General features: G+C 38.8%; 1 protein-coding gene across 1 annotated transcript; it reads right to left on the bottom strand.

Annotated features, from left to right (window-relative positions):
• Positions 1-627: 627 nt before the first annotated feature.
• LOC139737316 (uncharacterized) lies at positions 628-6,489 on the bottom strand. The gene is made up of 3 exons (XM_071647987.1): positions 5,649-6,489; positions 3,813-5,459; positions 628-749 (listed from the first exon to the last, which is right to left on the bottom strand). Exons 1-3 carry the CDS (start codon positions 6,487-6,489, stop codon positions 628-630), a joined length of 2,610 nt encoding a protein of 869 aa, XP_071504088.1.
• Between the last annotated feature and the right edge of the window lie 14,723 nt (positions 6,490-21,212).

The raw sequence follows: 21,212 nt of genomic DNA, 5'->3' as shown, positions 1-21,212 counted from the left end.
CAGGAAATTTTGCTGCCGAGGAAAAAAAAAAATCATTTTGTCATCCTCAAATTGGCAACTCTGCAGTCCTTATAAAGTTGAAGTAGGATTAGATAGAACTTTTCAAATTCATCAGAGCTGCTCAATATCAGAAAGAAGTGATCCAAAATTAGCCAATATGGGATCAAAATAGTTACTCTAATTTTCTACAGGATGTTGCCAATTTTGTAATCAGTTAAAGGCTTTTCAAATTTCCACAACTGAACAGACAATGATTAATGATGATGAATAATGAATGGTTCAAAAGAAAGAGAAAGTTTCATACTCTACCGTATGAAGCACTGAAAATAGATCGTAAAAATGACAATGAAAAGAAACAGTGCTCAGCTAGACCACATAAATATGTAGTTTGTTGAACTTTATGGGCTAAGGCAAGTTGCTACATGATCTTTACATAAAATTACCTGTATGTAGGTCTTGGTGAGGTCAACCATCACCACGCGGACATGTCATTACAAGTGCAGCCTGTTTTGCAGACACACCTGGGAGATTTTATACAAGCTTCTTGCATCGATATGCAGGGGAGCAGGTTATTATGGGGGGTGGGGGGGGGGGAGAGGGGAATAATTGGTATGTTTTAAAAGGCTTTCAAAACCAGTCACATGGCATGAGGCAATCATATCGACTCTCCTGCTGATTGAACTCTTCATTGGGTGAGAGAATGCTTGAGATTTTGCCAAGGGTTGATACCCAGGTGTTAGGTTTTTGTCCTGGAAAAAAAAATACAACAACAAGAACAAAAAGATACGAATACTGCGTATTTACTAACATGAAGATAACCACATTATGAATTTGTCAAAGAAAGAGAGATTTATAGAGCTTGAGAGTAGGTGAGAGGAAGGGGGGGGGGGTGGGAGCCAGAGAGGGATTCAAGGGCTGAATAATGGCTGCCTCATATTCACACTTTGTAGTGCATTTTAAATGTCAAAGCAGAGCTAGAGTGCAAGTATCAATGAGTGTACTGAGTGTACTGAATGACCCTGGAACCCTGCCAGATGTGTTTAAAGCACACTCCCACACCCACATTCCACGTAACTGTTATAACCACAGTGAAATCATACAAGCAAAATGGCAGAAAGTTCTTCAACATTAGCATAACATCGGAAGCTATAAAAATTTTCACGTTTTCACCAAGTAGTCATATTTGTCGCAACCAGATATGCAAAGAGTAGCTGATGTGATGATATCGTCAACTCTCCACCCACCCCCAGTGTTATGTAGGGTACACAAATGCCCGTTCTTTTCCTTTGAAAACACCCCTTATCTCAGGACTCGCAAAATTTCTAAACCCCCCTCCTCTCCTTTTGCAGACTTTTTTGCCTTAGAGACCCCCTAAATCTTGAACATTGCTTAGTGCAACCTCCTATTTTGCCTATCTCAGGTGATTATGGCTTATCATGTATGACGAAAAGTGTGTTGAGAGATTTAAAAAAAAGTCTTACATCTTGCCAAATATCTGACTACCGAGTCAACAGGGTGGGGACTGGTTGCCAATGTTTCCGCTTTTAAAGTCAAATAATTGGGACAAAGAATGAGCTTCCAAATTGGTAGGAATTTCAGGAATTTGATCCCAAAAACTGATACATTTTTCATCGATTTTCAATATATCTTATGTTTTTAGAATTTCTCAGGATTCCAATGAGAGAGAGAGGAAAACAAATGCAGCACCATCCCTTTTGAAAAGTAATCTCGGGAAGAAAAGTCAACTACTCACCCTTTTTTCTGCAATTCTCAGTCCGGATTTTGTGGTGCAAAAAGCATTCCTGTACCAGAGATTTAGGGAACATGCATGTGGTCCCTCAAAACCCAGAGTGTATATGAGTGTGTGTGTGTGTGTGTGGGGGGGGGGGGGGGGAGGGGGTGCCCAGGTGAACTCCTGAACCCCCCTCCCTACTGTTTTGTGCATGAGAATATATGAAAATCATGTATTGGATTGATCATTTGGAAAGTACATCCCTTTCCCTTAACATCGTCATTGCATGGTAACCAAAGGGCAACAAACAGTGGTCGTTTCTTTTTGACGTCGCCTTGAAATAACAAAATTTAGTCAAGATTTACCCGTAGATCAAGGAAGACTTGTGAGGTTGTAATACAGCCGGCATGTATCTCAGTTGCCAATGGGGTTGCTTCTATTAGTTTTGTTTCCCATAACCACATGAAACTTGGTAATTACAGAGCATGCTTATTCTTTAGGTCAGATTTTTATGGAACTTTACCTTTTGGATTTTGTTTGTCTTACATTGCTTCTCAAGGTCACATCAACATGTTGGAGAACTACACTCATTACGAAATGGCATATATTATACAAAAGTTAGCATAAGTCTGGTGCTTGTTTTCCTCTCGTGAAATGTCCCTTGATGCGAGTGCTGACAAATCTGTATAAAGTAAGGAGTAAAGGAGTTGAGCTCTTTGACTAGAAGAACACTTCAGTCTTACAATTAGTTCTTATGGAAAACTTGAAACTCACACTTGCTGATACTGGGTATTCATTCCTTCATTAAGAACCACCGACGATGTTTTGTTTCTTATTTTCCTTGTTCTTTCTTTTTTTTAAATGCTGCTGAAGTCCTTCTACTTGAGATATATGTGTGAGTGTGGAGTCTTGTTTCATTTTCTACTTCTGTTGCATTGCTAATGATACGAGGAAATCATTATTTCAATAATGCCATGGAAGAACTGGTCTTTAGGAAGGCCAAAATTATCATGGAAAGCCCATAATTTCTGGGTTTTTTTTTTTTTTTTTACTTGTGCTATGTCTTTTTGTTTTGATCATTGATGATGCTTTTGATATTTTGTGGTTTGTTTTTTTTTTAACTTGAATGGTTATGCTACATTTCAAAATGCAATAAGGAGGATGACGGTGCAGTTGCATGTTTTGTGCTTTATAGTTGTATACCTGCTGAAGCAAATGTAAATGTATGATGACTTACTTGAAGTGTAATAACTACTGAGGTTTGGAATTGTAGGTTGTTGACTCCATTTTTTATGCCTCCACCATGAAGTGTCGCCGGAGGCATTATGTTTTCATCCCATAATGCATGTAAAATGCGGCTGCTTTGTGCACGGCACCTAGGTATTATCGATACCGAGAATTTTTGCCAATTATGTGAAACTGTCGTCTCACATTGTCAAGATGTACTGTAGACCTATTGGGAGAACCATGCAGTGTAGCGGAGGCATACCAATTGCCATAGCAACATTTCTAGTTTAAAAATAACAAACTGTTTACAGTTTTGTCAGTCTGATATCAAATATATCTGAGAAATTAGAGACATTACTGGATGTTCTGTTGTCACCTAATGTGCCTTTCTGTATCTTGCAGTACGTGATTGATGTACAAATCTTAATTCAGGTAATGAGCTTAAACACATTTACAAGCAGTTAATAAATAATAGTGGCCTCTTATAAAGCGCTGAAAGTCCATCAATGATGATGCTCATGGCGCTCTTACATATGAAATAGCGAATGAAAAACAAACAAAAACAAGATGCTTACTATACATAACGAAATCAATCTCAGAACATAAGAAAAACCCTTCGTGTACAAATTATACAGTAACTTATACAGTGTACAAAACGACTCAATTATAACAATCACGTTCATTCACGATTTGGAATTAAACAGATGTGTTTTGAGGAGTTGCTTAAAGGAATTGGTTGAGGAAGCCTGACGAAGAGAAAGGGGAAGATTGTTCCAGAGAGAAGGACCGGCGTGGGAAAAGCTGTGGTCTCCCCAAGAGTGAGAGGATCGAGGAACATGGAGAAGTGAAGTACCAGCTGAACGGAGTCTACGAGGGGGTTGATATAAATGTATGGAGTTCTGGAGGTAGAGTGGCGAGGATCCATGGACTGTGTGGTAAACCAGTAAGAGAACTTTGAAGATGATACGCTTTTCAACTTGTAACCAGTGAAGTGACTGAAGAACGGGAGTTATGTGACAGGATTTCTTAGTGAGGGTGACAAGTCGAGCTGCAGAGTTTTGGAGGCGTTGAAGTTTGGAGAGCTGTCGTTGGGAAAGGCCGAGGAGGAGAGAGTTACAAAAGTCAAGGCGAGAGGAGATGAGAGCGTGGACAAGCTGTTCTGTTGCACTTCTGGTCAGATAACTACGAATGAAGCTAAGGTTGCGAAGTTGGTATCTTATGGATCTTGATATGTGAGAAACATGGGCATTGAAAGACATATTGACATCGAAGATAACGCCTAAATTGCGAGTCTGGGGGGATGGGTAGACGACGTTATCACCAACGTGGATGCCAAGGTCCTTCATGTCAACTTTGCCGAGCATTTGCTTTGAGCCCAGAACAATAACCTCTGTCTTCTGCTGATTCAGTTTTAGACCAGATGCACACATCCATTCGTGGATGTCTTTGATGCAAGCTTCAAGGCGTCTTACAGCTAATGACATCGAGGTGGAGGTTGGAGGAAATGACACATAGAGCTGTATGTCATCGGCGTAGCAGTGGTAGCCGATGCCATGACTCTTGATGATGGAACCAATAGGCTGCAGATACAGGGAGAATAGGAGGGGGCCTCCTACCGAACCTTGGGGAACGCCATAAATCAGACTACTTTCTTGGGACAAGGCATCACCAATGATCACACTTTGATGACGATTTGTCAGATATGAGGTAAACCAACGCAGGGCTGTCCCACTGACTCCCAAAGAAAAAAGTTGGTCTAGGAGAATGTCGTGGTCAACAGTGTCGAATGCCGACGACATGTCGAGGAGAATTAGAGCTGTAACGTTTCCCCTATCCATCTGCTGTAGTACATCATCTGCTAAGTTGGTCAAGAGTGTTTCCACGCTGTGGTTTGGCCGATATGCAGATTGATGGCTGTCAAGTAGCATGTTATCATACAGATATTCTGAAAGTTGAGAGAAAGCGACACGCTCCAAGACTTTGGAGAGATAAGACAAGTTGGAGATTGGGCGGAAACTCTGAAGAGACTCAGTGTCCATTCCTGGTTTCTTTAGTGTCGGACGAACAATAGCTCTCTTCAGATCTGCAGGAACTACTCCAGTTGCGAGGCTGGTGTTGATGATGTTTGTCATGGCAGGAACAATGGCAGAAAAACACTTCTTCAGAAGAGATGTTGGGATAGGATCTAATTTGCAAGATTTCGCAGGTGACCCTGACAAGATCCTTCGGACTTCATCTTCATTGGTAGCAGTCAGAGTGTCCATTACTGTAGCAGTTTGACGCGCTCCAGAAGGTCTTCTAACATCTGGCAATGATGCACGTATAGCATCAACCTTATTGGTGAAGAACTTGTTGAAACGTGAGGCCAGATCCAAAGCAGAGGTATGTGTTGGAAGAGGTGATTTCTGCTTTCTGTTCAGAAGATCACTTGCAATTTTGAACAGTCGTTTTGAGTCTCCAGAGCAATCCTTGATTCGTTCTGAGTTGTATTCCCTCTTCGCTGTACGAATCAAAGATTGAACACGTTGACATTGTTGGCGATACAGTTGTCGATGTATTTCGAGCTTGGACGATCGCCATTTTCTCTCATGTTGCCTACGTAACAGTTTTGCTTCTGCGATTTCTTGCGTGTACCATTCAGTGTTTGGACGAACAATTACAGAACGCTGTCGGACAGGAGCATGCTTACTTAGAGTCTCCTCAAGAATAGAGTTGTAGTTGTTGACGGCAATGTCTGTATTGGTCAACATGCATTTATTCGTCAGTGAGGCTTTATCCAGATCCTCCATGAAGCAGCTGGCCTTTACAGACTGGATGTTTCGGGACACAACAGTTTGTCGTGATGATTTCTGACTTCTTACATGAAGATGGCATGTGATGGCTGAGTGGTCCGAAATACCATCGATGACATTGACGTCAGAAAGCACGATTATATCAGTTTCCTTTCGTGAAATGAGCAGATCCAAAGTATGGCCCCGTATGTGAGTTGGCTGCTGGATATGTTGCTGTAGACCATATGAGTCAAGAACATCATTCAACTCTCTGGCATCAGGAGCAGAAGTGTCGACATGAATGTTGAAATCACCAGCAATGACCAGACTAGATTGTTTGAAGAGACAATCGTCCAATAAGTTTGAAAACTCTTCCAGGAAACATGTGAATGGAACTGATGATCTGGGAGGTCTGTAGATAACTACCAAGTGCATCGACTTTGAGTTCTCGATTACATCCATCTGCATCATTTCAAAGGACGTGAAATTGTTGACCTGTGTATGAACTTTGACATTCAAATGACTCCGATATAGGAAACCAACTCCACCACCACGTTTCCCTATCCTGGGAATATGCTTGAAGGTGTACCCCCTGGGGCTAAGCTCTGCAATGACAGCATCGTCGTCGGTGGATAGCCAGGTCTCACAGACGCTGACTACATCGAACTTGTTGTCTACAACAAAGTCAAGAAATTCACTGCTTTTATTCCTGAGAGATCGTGCGTTGATCAAACAGAAAGAGGTTGTTGGCTCTCTCATTATCCGTTTTGTGCTTCCTGAAATCTTTACTAGATTACCTTGGCAGCTGGTCTCTCTCCTATTTTGCGAGGGGTCAAAGTTACTTTGAGCAGTGATAGGTTTTCTCCGTCTCCTATGACCAACAAGCACTGGAATCAAACTTTGAGGGATCCTCCTTCTTCTGTTAGTTCCAGCTTTGCAACCCCTACGTGTACGTCTTCGGACAGCACGATACTCATCAGGATCACACGTAGGTGGATGCAGCAAGCATGGGGTCTGTCTGATGTGTAAGCTGGTGATATACCTGCATGTATGTAGCTGGAAAGGACATGCTTGGTCATTATTAAACACTTCGTCCTTGTTCAGCATAAAGAGCTGGGTAGATGTGTAAGTGAACTTCTGCTGTTGGGAGGTTGAATGACCAGAAGTCATTGTAAGCTTCAATAGACCTCCACAGAGATGAAAGGATGACAGTGAAAGACTTGGCGGCTTACTGCTTCCCTGACAGCTTGCTAATCCATGAAGGTGATGGTGCACAATACTAGGCCACTTGTGGTGCAGAACTGACCTATTGTGAAAGCTCGTCTTCTGGAATGCTATTGTTTGAAGTCCATGTTGTGTGAAAGCTGTTGAAGAGATTGGTGCACTTATGTCCAAAATACACAGAAAAGTCAGAAAAATGATCCAAGATATTCTCCAACCAGGAGTCCTTTCACCGAGAGTGCAGCAGCCCATGATGATCAGTGAATTTCAAGCTTTCTCCTGATATAAAACTCATGATAGATCTCAAAGTAGAAAAGGCTAAAAGCAGCCGAAATTGAGGAGCCCAATGTGGAGCTGCCAGGTAGTAGCGCCTCACACAATTAATCACCATAATCCTAAATCCATGTACACTGTGATGGTCTGAGACATTTAGATACATTTCCTTGACCCGTACCTATCAAAAATGAGTTTTTATCAAGGTATTTACCTTCAGCATGATATCATCCTAATCTGTACAGTATTCAGTTTTTCACCTTTTTACCATTTAATGTATAATACTTCAAAAAATGTGCCAAGTTTGGTGCATTGTTGCAGCAAGTATGTCATTGAAAGGTCTGCCATATCTCTCTAATTCTGCAATAGGCTTCCTGTAATTTTAACTACTTTTTTCACATCTGGGCAGAAGAACATAAAGGCCTCAGTGGTTTTGAGAGTCATTTTCACTGTATTAACCCGATGAAGACTAGTCCTGAGTACACTTGTGCAGGGTGTCTATGGCAAATGCCTGATGTAACAAAAACAGCCCATCCTCAATGGGTTAAGATCCATGGCACATAATGCAAGGGTATCTCCCCCGATACCTCCATTGGAATCTGTCTGGTTGTTGAGATGCATGAATAGTGGCATCCCTCTGCTCATGATCAAAGCGCCATGAGCAGATCAGGAAAAATAGGACTGTGACCATGGCTCTTGCCTCGACAGGTCGTTTCATTTTTGCCCCAAAACCTAAACACAAGTCGCCTTCTCGGGATGCATCAATGCGTGAGGTGAAGCCAGATGACAACAGAGAATCCGTGTTTTAGTACAATATCTGTGTATATAATACATAATGATAATAATAGTAATAATAATAATGATAATAATAATAATAATAATAATAATAATAATAATAATAATAATAATAATAATAATAATAATAATAATAATAATAATATAATAATGATAATAATAATAATAATAATAATAATAATAATAATGATAATAATAGTAATAATAATAATAATGATAATAATAATAATAATAATAATAATAATAATAATTGTGATAATAATGATAATTATAGTCATTACATTTGTAATGTGCTTAATACAATGTTTCTAAGCGCAAAGGGAAAAGACGAAAGGAAAAATGAAAAATGAGAGATAACAGACAAGTCAAAATGCAAGTAAGAATAACATGACATAAATCAGTGTGTATCAGTATATACTGACAAGTATGATTAGCATCATCTTTTTTTTTTTGGGGGGGGGGGGAGTTATCCTGTAGCCCTTTCAATCTTCTGTCTACAGGTCAAGGTGAACCACTTTCTTTTTCTTTTTCTTTTTTTCTGTTTTAATGTTTCAGGATGGATGGGAAGGGACATGGACCTTGGTGTGGCACTGTGAAATTAATGTGATTAGACTTTGCAGCAAACCTGGTTTTTTGCTGTGAATTAAATGAGTAAATTGCCCCATTATCAATATGATGTAGTATGTTTGATGAAATTGTATCTAGTATTCATCCAGTAACCATTGTAATTGTGTAAATCTTTAGTGGTCATGATTTGACTAGAGATTGAGCTAAAAGTATGATTATGAGCAAAGGAATGCCACCAAAAGCTAGTCACCCTGTCCCTTTTATTACAGGAGACATATCCTGAAGACATAATCAAAATCTGTGCGTAACTTTCAAGTAATTTATTGATAACAGTCACACACATACAATTATACCTGAACAAAAAATGCAAACAAATGATGCAAAATGTTAACTTCCTTGGTGATGGTAACAAAAATTCATGTGAGCCTTTAAAGCTTCTTAGGCCCTGCTTTTAAAGACATGTGTGGTCAGTGGTGGATCCAGAGGGGAGCGCACTGGGCGCCCGCCCCCTCTTTATTTTGGTTAAAACAAAAGAAATAAATAGAAAAAAAATGGTGGGGGTGCGTGCGCCCCCTTTAATTTTGCAAAGGTGCCTCCCCTTTACAGAATTCCTGGATCCGCCCCTGGTGGTGATTGTGAGTGATGGTCAGTTTGACTTCCAAAGCAACAACTCAAATGCTTCATATGATTGGTTGTTACTAGACATCTTTTGCTAATACTGTACCTTGTACCGATGTAATGTGTAAGCTGCCTGGAATTTGTGGAGAAAAAAAACAGAAAGACAAACAGATCTGTGTAATGAGAACTGCAGTGAACTATACTGCCTAGTGTTGTGGAGGAAAACCTCCAGTACCTGTAACATCTTGTTCAGAGTGTTCTTTTTTTAGTACAGTCATCAAAAGTCTGTCTGTTTGTAGAAGAATCAAGCCCAGGGCTGCATGCTCTCTTATTCTGTTAACATTATGTAAAAGCTCTGTCTGTCAAATCAGTGTACAGAACCCTGAGAAGAAAAGCATATGTGTGCCAACCATTGTGATCAGCAGTGATTTTGTGCCGTTAACTTAATGTTGATGTCTCAAATCCTCTTCTAGAATAGCCTTTTTGCAAAGGCAGCTCGCTAAAATTTCAGCATATGCACACAGAGAGCAATGGACTCGCACACACAGCGCGCGACCGGCGAGCTGCGAGAATTTTGGCTCGCTCCGATCCACTCGCTGTGTGCGTGCGAGTCCACTGCTCGCTAGCGAGTCCATTGCGAGCTGCCTTTGCAAAAGGCTACTTTTAGAAGAGAACACAGCTCAGATGTAGTCTGATTGGTCACTCTCAGACTAATGTGATACTCACCCGCATCCTAACAACTCAGAAATTTGACCCTACGGCATGATGACTTTGCACCCCTAAGTTGTGCCACCAGGGATGCCACGTATACATGCCCTAACTGGCATATTTTGTTATGTTACCAAGTGCAATACCCTGAATGGTGTATCTCATTATTGTACCAAGTACAATACCCTGAATGGCATTCTACATAAATGCATCTTAACACTAGTTTAAAAAGCAATGACAGCGAAATAGCACTCTCCTGAAATACAATATGGAATTCAGTGAAACAGATGTCGGATTTAATTGTATGTGATCCTCAACAATGTCCGGTAGTGAATGCTGAGAAGCTCTTTTGTGAAATAAGACCTCTAATACCCCTTTCAGTAACTCATGCATTTTTGGCCAGCTCCTGTCCCAAGCTAAATTGGCCCGCGCCATGCAGTAAAAATTGCATTCAGTAACTGAAGCAGAGCCATACTACTTTTACAATGACCCATTCACGCGAACTCGGCCAAGTAAGGGATAACTACCATGGTAACTGAACGCGTGCTCCGGGGGAGGCACAATCAGGTAATTATTACCTTTGACCGTGCAAGGAATTTTGGCCGAGCCTGGCACTGCTATCATTCATAAAGTCTTTGATTGGCGCCAGGCCCGAGCCTGGCCCACCTCTGGCGCTAGCTTACAGCAGTGCCAAAATAGCCTGAGCCTGGGGCGAGCCACTTTGGCCCGACCCATTCGTAAACTCAAAATTTTATGACTTAACTTGGGCCTGGCCCAAGCTAGCGGAGTTACTGAAAGGGGTATGAAACACTTATTTTGGACATGGGTGTGTAGCATGTCTGATTGAGAGTGACCTCCCTGTATCTTGAAAGGTGCTTAGCTATCATAGCGGTAATTATCATCTCTATGTCTCTAAGCTGAAGTGGTGCAATGATTAACTCTTTATGTGCCATGGTGAAAACCCCCTGTGTGCCATGTTGTTCTGAGACACCAACATAGTCATGCTTTGAGAAAATATTCTGTTTTTTTGAAATCGTAACTTTTATAGATTTCTGTTGAACTGCACATGAAGTGAGCGAAGTTGTAGAGAAATGCCAAGCTTTGCTTTGATGTAAATTACATGACAAATCTATTCATATTTTTCTTTCAAATGCACAGTAGCTACATTACTGTAAAGGCATGACTTTTGCAGACAGAAACTTGGAATTTACATGCAAATCCAGTAGGGAACACCGCTTGCTGTGTCAATCACCACATAAAATGCAAGCTATATGTCAGAGGAACAGAATTGCGAGAAATGCTTTCATTGTACTAAAGCATTTGGCAATTTATCGATCAGTTTGGGCGGATTTGTGCGTTTGAGCAAAATATGCAAACTTGTCACGTCATTGATTGAGTCGGGTGTGCAAACATGGCACATCAAGAGTTAATACATGTATTTAAAAACCCTGCAGGATGACGAGGCTGGGAGTGTGGTGGGAAGGTTGGCCCAATGGAACCATTCCTCATTCGCTGCCCACTGGGTGCTTCCGATAAACCACGACTAGAGCAGGCCTAGTGGAACAGAATTACCCATCAGTGGATATGTGCACCGAAGCAGACGCTCATCGGTAACGTTCAACTCCGGTCGACATTCTTGGGCTGCATGTGTAATGCGTATAACACCGGACACAATTTGGTCCAGAGAATTCAGGGTTTATCCGAGTTGGACCAGCCTCTCCATTGCACAGTCTCCCCGCGCTACAAGGGGGGCATTTCATGAAGCATTTTGTCCGACAAAGTTGTCAGACAAATTTGCTCTCAGCCAATCAGATGCAAGGATTCAGTAGTTTGTAACAGTTTGTCAGAAAAATATCAGACCAGAACGTTTCATGAAATGCCCCCCTGGTCTTTCATGGAGTGGATTTTAAATAACGATAAATGGTATCCTTGTTTGTTATACATGAGAACCAGAAGGATGTAAATCCAAATGCCATGCAAAGTCAGTGGAGTTAAATTCTTTCTGGTTCTCAAAAATGCTATACATTCATGTGTGGAGGAGATCATGTGCGGAAGAGTTCTAATATGACATATATGACAAGATGATATCTTTTTAAATGTGGATCAATTTCTGCAGTGGAAACTTTGGTACATCCAGCACAATTTGATTAACAGCGTGAACTTTATATTTATTTACCACAGCCCAGCCACATGAAGATTTACTGTAGCAAAGAATATTACAGTGGTCACCAAAATCAATATTTGCATGCAAAAGTCGATCTCTCTTGGTTCGTCATGTAAGTGTCCGCTCTTACAGCATAAGCTTTTCAATTATGCTTTGTTGAGAGTTTTGGGGGTTTTTTTTCTATCAAGACTAACGAAATTCTTATAACAGTTCAGTCTGAATATAATGTATCAATATGATTAAAACTATTTTGGTACATAGTGACTTCAATATTGTAGTTTCATGATAAAGTGACAGAGTATTATTCTGAGAATAAATGATATTTTGGTACACAGTGACTTCAATATTGTAGTTTCATGATAAAGTGGCAGAGTATTCTGAGAATAAATGATATTTTGGATCAGAACCAACTGCTGAGGTAGCACATGTATAAGCCTGATTTCCTTCTTTGTTTTCCGCTTTGTTTTAGATTTGATTTGTTTTGTTGTCATTGCGATGGCAATGAAACTAATTTCAGGTGTAGAACGTGATCATGCTTTATGTATCCAACCTTTCACCATCATCTGACTGTACCAGCAGTGATAGCCAACATTGTATCTTCCAGTCTCTGGCCCAGAAATAGGCAACTGTAGATTATATATTTAGGTCCTCTCTCCATTGTGCAAGGTATCTACACAAAATATCTGGAGGAATTTAAAGGAATCGTATAGTTTTGGTTGAGACCTAACTTCTTGTTTCTAAATTTTTTTTTGTGGTGAGATAATGAGAGACTTCTTATGACATCTGAAAGAACATTTAATTCCAAGAGGAATTAAACGTTTTTTTTTTTACAAATATTGGGTTTGAAATGGCTGAGATATCCGAAACAACGCAATCTTAATAAAAGGTGGGACCCACCTTTTATTTCAATTGTTTTGTTTTACTTTGTTTTAGGGATGTCTCAGCCATTCCAAAACTGATTTTCATCAAGTAAACTTTGAATCCTCTTAGAATGGTATGCTCTGTACTATGCCGTAAGTGGTTTCTTGGTTTTTCACAAAAAGTTGAAAGTCCAATCCTCATCTCCACCAATACTATACCATCCCTATAACCCGTTAAAAAATGAACTTAAAGGAGGGGAATCCCATTTGCATGCCTTAAATGAAGAGTTGTATAAATACAGTGGTATGTTGAAGAGAGTATTATTTTAGAAACTCCCATAAAGTATTGAAAGTGGAAGGTAACATTTAGTACATTTTTATAGACCGTTAGATTTTGAATTGAATTTTTTTCGGGGCTCACCGTAAATTCCAGTACATTACTAGGCTACCTTTGCAGACCCATGCACTGCATGTGTGTCCATCATGTATAGTTTGTGAAGAAAGTTCATCAAAACTTACAAACATTTCTATATACATTCTTGCTACACACTCTCTATGTTATTACATCAGCTCTTATACTTTTAGATTTGTGGCTGACACACAGAACTACTGAGTAGTTGAGTTTTGTGCATTATTCAAATTGTAGATAACTGTTGACTTCCAAATTTCTCAGCAGTGGCCTAAACAAGTCCCCTGAGGTTCATATTTAATGTTTTGCTGCATTTTGGGAGGTCTGTAAAAGGTATCCCCTACCTGGAAGGGGAAGCCCACGCATTTCTTTTTCCAAACAAAAGAACAGAATCTTGTGGAGAATGAACATTTGCACATAATGCCTTTACTTTTTTTCTCTTGGAAAAAAATCTACCTTAGAATCATTGACAAACGTAGCAAGAGCAATATCTGGATCCATTATGTGATGCAGGACCCTACTGGGCATAAATGTGTCCATTCTGGTAGATAGATGATTTCAAATCTGCCGTGAAATTGCTTCTTTTTCCGATATCTAAGCAGACATGAAACTTGGTTCTGTTGAAATTTTATTTTCTATCATAGTTTTTCTTTTTTTTCTATTATTATCTTATTAATGGTAGTAGGAATGATAGTAATAACAATAATAATAATAATAATAATAATAATAATAATAATAATAATAATAATAATAATAATAATAATAATAATAATAATAATAATAATAATAATAATCCTACTACTACTACTACTACTAATAATAATAATGAAAATAATGATGATAATGATAATTCTATATTATTATTTTCAATATTATTATTATTATTATTATTATTATTATTATTATTATTATTATTACTATTATAATTATTATCATCATCATCATCATCATCATCATCATCATCGTCATCATCATCATCAATAGCACAACTGTCTCGGCAGTGTGTCAAGTTCGACTCGTTGAACTCTTGCCGAGTCCATGTCAAACGGAATAGCGCCCTCTATAAAGTGACTGGAGAAAACTGCAGCTTGCCCTTTTCCCCTTCACTTGTCGCCTTGTCACCTTGCCGTCTGACGCACTTCACGTGGAGTGGAGAGAACGTGGAGCGAACGTGGCAGCGATTTGAGAGGCTGCGGACTCGGTTCGCGCGAGGACCCTAGTGTTCAATTTGTTTCACACGAAAAGCAGTTGGTCTCCTTCCGTAAAGGAAACCAAAGCACAAAATTAGTGCTTTAATATAGATGCTGAAAGCAGCAATATTTCTAATAGTAGAACACATCAGTGAAAGTTTGAGGAAAATCGGACATTAGATTTAAAAGTCAGGAATTTTTTAAGTTACGTTTTCGTCATCGCTGGTTAAGGAGACCTCATGACGTCATTATGGATAGCAATTTAAAGAAATTTTAAAGATAATTCAACATATCACTTATCTAGTTTCATGAAAGAGTACTGGACATACTATACGGCTCTTACAGAAAGCAGAGAGAATAATATTACCCTTAACACAAATTCTATTTACATAGTTAAGTAATAAGTTGATGGAATTTGTACTTCCCTTGAAAAATGAAACTTTGTTGAATTATCCTTGTACTTTTCTTATGACGTTGTCCACAGTGGGTTTTTTCTGTTGGTGTTCTTTTGATTTCTTTGGCGTATCATTCATAGATATATATAATTATAGATGTAATAAAAGTGTAGCTGTCTCCTTTTCCAGTAGTGGCGGCACCAAAACCCAGAAAATCCATAACTTTTGGATGGATTGTCTGATTTTCCTAAAACTTTCGCTGATGTGTTCTACAAAATATTGCTGCTTTCACTCAATCCACCTTTAAAGAATTTGGACTTTTCCTTTAAGGGTTGTCTCAGTAGCTCCAGGTCTTTGTCGTCACAGTGACCAGGATGAGCGGAGAGGTTAATGACCTGCGAGGAGCAAGCATCGAAAGGAAAAGATATTCTATAATTACGTACAGATTATGTAGGCCTGTAGGCGGTAATGATTAACGACATGTCACAGGTGAAACCAGTATTAATGATACAAGTACTTGATGCATTATCAATTTCAAGATATGCGAGTATAGCTCTGTGTTGTACATTTTGTTGGGTAGAGTGATTGTTATGGTCGTTTCCTCCATTGAGAGCATTACTATAAGTCCACATGTAATATAATAGCTATATATAATTGTGTGTGTGTGTGTGTGTGTGTGTGTGTGCAAATATCTATACGCAGGTAATGATGATGATAATCATGATTATGACAGCATGATCCACGATGATCTTAATACTAGTAACAAGTTGGGCTGTATACGTCTCTTCAGGGTTGACTATATACAATTTGTACTGGACAGGTAGGTCCTGCAGCTTGTTATTATTATCGCAACCTTACCAGATCCTATGCATGTAATCTGGTAGCATGAGGTAACACTACGCATATATCTTTTTCTTTTTGTTCTGCAAAAATGCTTGTAGCCAAATTAGTCGGGTAATCTAGGCATGAGCTAGGTCAGAAGACTTCGAAAAAAAGAATTCAAGGCAAGAGGTATGTAGGAGGATACGGGAGGCTGAATATGGAAAGTGGGAGGGAGGATTCACGAGACCTACATATTCACGACTTTTATATTTCCTTCACTCAATGGCAGTACATGTATTAATTTTCAGTTAGAAGAAGGCTGCGATATGAGATATGGGTCAAAACCATGAAATGGCCCAATTTGCCGGGATCGACCAAAGCGGAAGTGAGAGGGCGCCGGAGGAATATGGGATATCCAATAACAAGCTGGCTAGTCTCTCTCGAAGGCTTGCGGGCATTGATTTCTTCTTCACTATCTTTGCTGATCTGCACGGAGAAATTATTGATGCCTATAAAGCGTTTTTAAATTAGATATACTTAATGTGGCACATCGGGGAAATAAATTTCAACGAGCCATTAAACGTCTATCATCGTATCAAAGCAATTACCCCCCCCCCCCCCCCCCCCCGACAATACCTCCGGTTAAATACTGATTAATGATAAGGTTAGAGTAAAGATTAAGTTTAGGGTTAGGTTTAGAGTTAGAATTTGGGTTTAATATGGTTAGGATTAGGTTCAGGATTAGGATTTGGATTAGTATTAGGGGAAGGGTCTGGGGTAATTGCCCAGGAGGTAATTACCCTAGACCCTCTATTATACCAAGAGGACGTCCATGCACATCCGCATGCATGAAACCGACTAATTAGTAGGCCTACATCCGCTAATGGTGCTGTTAAGTTCAACTGACCGCGGCTATCTTACAGAGAGCAAATAAAAAAGGCATAGATCGATCTCTTATGATATAGTTTTGAATTCAAATTGAATGGCGGGCAGGATACAAACGTCACATTGATGTAACAAGAGAAAGTAGGAAGTAAGACAATATATTAGAGGCGTTTGCCTATGACGGTTGTAGTTTGTATACTATACGAAGTATATTATATTCATATTCTTTCATCAGTTTTGAACGTTGAAAGTACAATCTTATCATTGGACACTGAATGGAAATTATCGTCCACCGCAGAAAATCACTGATTCCGAATTAACTGTTTATGGCAGCTCCATGCATTTTGCTTTACGCCCCCGTGACGATGATGATGATGATAATGAAGATGATGATGATGATGGTGACGTTGATGAAAAAAGAATGATGTAATATAATTGACATTAGAATTAAGATTCGAATCATGATTATAGTTAATGATGATGATGATGATGATAATAATGATAATAATAATAATAATAATAATAATAATATACCTATACTAATAACAATTATTGTTATTATTACTATCATTATTATCGTTATTATTGTTATTACTGCTACTACTACTACTACTACTACTATTACTATTATCCTTATTATTATTACAGTAATAATAAGAACAATAATACGTATAATGTCAGTGGTACTAATGATCATTAAATTCTGTTGATGCAAGTCGAAAACGAAACTTCACAACAATCCAAAAAGATGCTCGAATATGATTCATCAATATTACACTTTATATGCAGGGCTCGAAGTTTAATAGCGGTGGCCCAGTGGCCCAGGGCCACTAACAATCTTGATGCCGGGCCACCAAACTCCCGAAAAGGTCACCTTTTGGTGGCCCGATCGGGCTAATAAGGTTCACATGGATTGTTATAATTTCCTTTTATTCGGGTAACTGCATTTCTTTTTGGGTCACTAAATTTTCAGATTTAAAGATTCTAGTTGCCTAAACGGGCAACCGGAGGAAAAAAAAGCTAGTTTTTACCCCCTACTATATGTAATTGTATTAAGTTTTTGATGGAGCCAAAAAGACAAATGCGTTCTTATATCGAGCGGAAAGAGCAGGTATCATCGTAATTGATTGGTATAGTTCTTCAAGCAAGTACGGGAAAAGACTCTGCCAAATATTGTTTTGTTCCGAAAGAATTCACCACATCGTGCCAAATCTTTATCCTGTATATAGGCTATGTCATTGCTCCTAATTGCATTGGAACCATCCATCCTGCGTGTATCATAATAATGCTTATCCAGGCAGCGCAAGGGGGCGCTGTTAATAACAGGCCGTGAAAAGGGATCTTCTGCCCAGGAGCGCTTCCGATTATGCTATATAGTTCATGTCATGTATTGTTTCTGCTGATATCAATATCACGATGTTCTTTACTCAGTAACACATGACACGCTGAAAAGAAAAGAAAAAATCCGCCAGTGCTGATGGAGAAGAAGAAGAAAACAATCAGACTAATTGTAGCCCTCAAAGACTGATATACGCTGGCAGAGTACAGTTTATGAGTTACAAATTTGCCCAAGTTACATTTTCAGCTATGGTGCTTTACAGATGTTAAGATTGATATGTTGAAAGAAAAAAAAATCTAGTACGTGTGTGATACCTTTGACACGTGGAAAGTTTTGACGCTGACGATCAGATTTTCCTTTCTATCTCTCTCTCTCTCCCTCTATATATCTCTATCTATGTATCTATGTATGTATGTATGTATGTATGTATGTATGTATGTATCTATCTATCTATCTATCTATCTATCTATCTATCTATCTATCTATCTATCTATCTATCTATCTATAATAATGAAATAATAATAAGGTCTTATTTACCCAGGGTAGCCTAGTCAGTGTTGACACTGCTCTACCAGAGGGCCCTATCTATCTATCTTTCTTTCTATCAATCTCTCTATCTATCTGTCTATCTATCTATCTATCTATCTATCTATCTATCTATCTATCTATCTATAAATCTATCTGTAAATCTATCTATGTATGTATGTATCTATCTATATGTATGTATGTATGTATGTATGTATGTATGTATTTATCTATTTATTTATCTATCTATCTATCTATCTATCTATCTATCTATCTATCTATCTATCTATCAACTATCTATCTATCTATATGTATGCATGCATCTACCTATCTAAATATCTACCTATCTGTCTATCTATCTAAATTGATAAGTCATACACATATATTAATCTATGTCACTGTATGGCCTCGTGTCAGGAAGTCATAGTTTTCCCCTATAGCTATTACCATGGCAACAACAGTCCGTCTTTACTCAGCACTGATTGGCTAACTTGGAGTATAGCAACGGATGATACTCAGTACTCAGATGCAATTGACTGCGTACCTGGGTTGTATTACGCGACGGGGCTTTGACAACCCCCGAAAATAATGATGATTAGTATCATTTCAGTCTCAAAAGGCTTTAATATTGATTAGCTCGCATTTACGTCACCGTATGACAACAAACTTTGGACCATCCATTTACCAATTTTCACACTGATGAACTTTTTTGCAGAAATACGCGCACAGGTTGATGTGATGTGAGGAATCAATAGAGTATAAGGTCATTTTGAGAAAAAAAAAATTGTTTGCTGATGTTCTTTAATATGTTGTGTTGGAGCCATTTCTTTTTCTACTGTAACTCCCTCTGTATGACGCTTAGGTTTCGTTATGAAACTTGGTGAGTTCTAATGGCAAGAAAGTATCGATTCCATTAGATTTCATATCTTGCATGTTTGATGAAGCCAAAACTTGAGTGGACAAGCCGAAAACGTCTCCAAAAATGACTATAAAGTAGTTAGTTAATATGATTAAAAAAGAAATAATGGTGATGATCGTGTACATGGCATCAGATCGATCACATGTGAACAAATAATTCATCTGCATGGCCTTCAAAGATAACAATACCGTGGGACTGTCAGGCAGCTGAAAAATGATAGCAGTTCGTTCATTCCGCAAAATGGTAACTGATATACCAGGCTTTTCCCCTCGGAGCATGGAACGTTAAATTTGACGTTTCAATGGGACAAACTTTCACGTGGGCGCCATTTTGCGTGATGAATGCATGCAAGTCTTGCATCGCGCAGCAAGGAGCCCGACTACTGCGGGGCGGCGATACCAAGATAGTAATCGATTGAGCTATCGTCATGTCACATGCCCGCAGCATATCACAACCTAGATTTCGATTAGCCGCCACGGGCGCCGTGTAGAGGGGGCCAGGCTACGAGTGAGTGTGTGCCCACGTGTGTGTCTGTGTGTGTGTGACAGTGTGTCTGGTGAATGGACTGCCGAGTGCACACAACCTTTTTAGCAATGATTAGTCTTTGGAGAAACGAGGATCAGCTGTTCTGTAGTATCGCCCACGGGCTATTAACCCTCTGTTTGCTACGTTTATTTTCTGTCCCGGTGTGTGTTGAAATTTGTGTATATTTGATTCATTAGAACAGAAAGGGTTAAATCTACATTAAGAATCACTAGCGTTCTATATCATATAAAACATTTGTATCAAAAACATTCAAATCAAAACGACGACTATGTTGCAGGAAATTATCTGAGACATTATACGAGCTTGTACCCAGGCCATGAAATTGAAAATCACATGGCGAGTTTGAATTTATAGACTATACCAAAGATTCAATATGGATGTCAATGTGTCCGGATAGGCAGGTGCCTATAGACCGAGACAAGAATGGTGGAAATATTTCTTGAGAGCATAATTATTGGGGTCGTATGTAAAGATGAAATAAAGAACGAACAAAAACAAAAGAAAAGACAAGAAAAGAAAACAAAAGAAAACAAAAGAAAACAAAACAAAAACATGAAAAGAAAATTGAAAACCTTCGGTCTTCACTTCTTTGTCATACCTAGTATCTTCTCATAATCAAGCTGTGATATTGATGAAGAATATTAAACTTTCGTGTTCAACGACTGATAATGTTACAAAAGAATTAGCGGTGTGGGACTAAAGGCTAAGTCACAGCATGGGACGATACATTTTCCTCCTGTCTGTAAATTTCATTTGAATTAAGCGATGGGCTTCAAACTGAGCTGAAACTACCTCCTGGGTGGCAACAAAAGATGACAAATTGGTGATGTCCGCATTGTATACATTATTATATGAATATATCTATATCTTTTTGTCATATATATATATATATATATTGAAAACTTTGTCATTTGTTTCTGGTCAGTTTTCCCTTTCTTGTTTACATATATATATATATATATATATATATATATATATATATATGATATATATACATACAAATACATATCATATGAATATATGTAATATACATGCATGTATATACATACATACATACATACAAACATACACACATACATGCACGCATACATACACACCCACATAGCAGGATAGGTAAAGATGGATATACTTTATTTAGAGTATTTACAAGCTTACATGTATGTAATTCCGTATGCAGCCAATCGTCGTCTTGCACAGAAATATGCACTGCATGTAAATTTCATATCTGCGCGGTAATTGCTGACAA

Source organism: Diadema antillarum, unplaced genomic scaffold, assembly GCF_040938485.1.
Source record: "Diadema antillarum isolate AM-2024a unplaced genomic scaffold, OU_Dant_1.0 seq00000689_RagTag, whole genome shotgun sequence".
Lineage (NCBI taxonomy): Eukaryota > Metazoa > Echinodermata > Echinoidea > Diadematoida > Diadematidae > Diadema > Diadema antillarum.
Note: the sequence above shows the minus strand (reverse complement) of the source record. Positions and strands in the feature narration are given on the sequence as shown.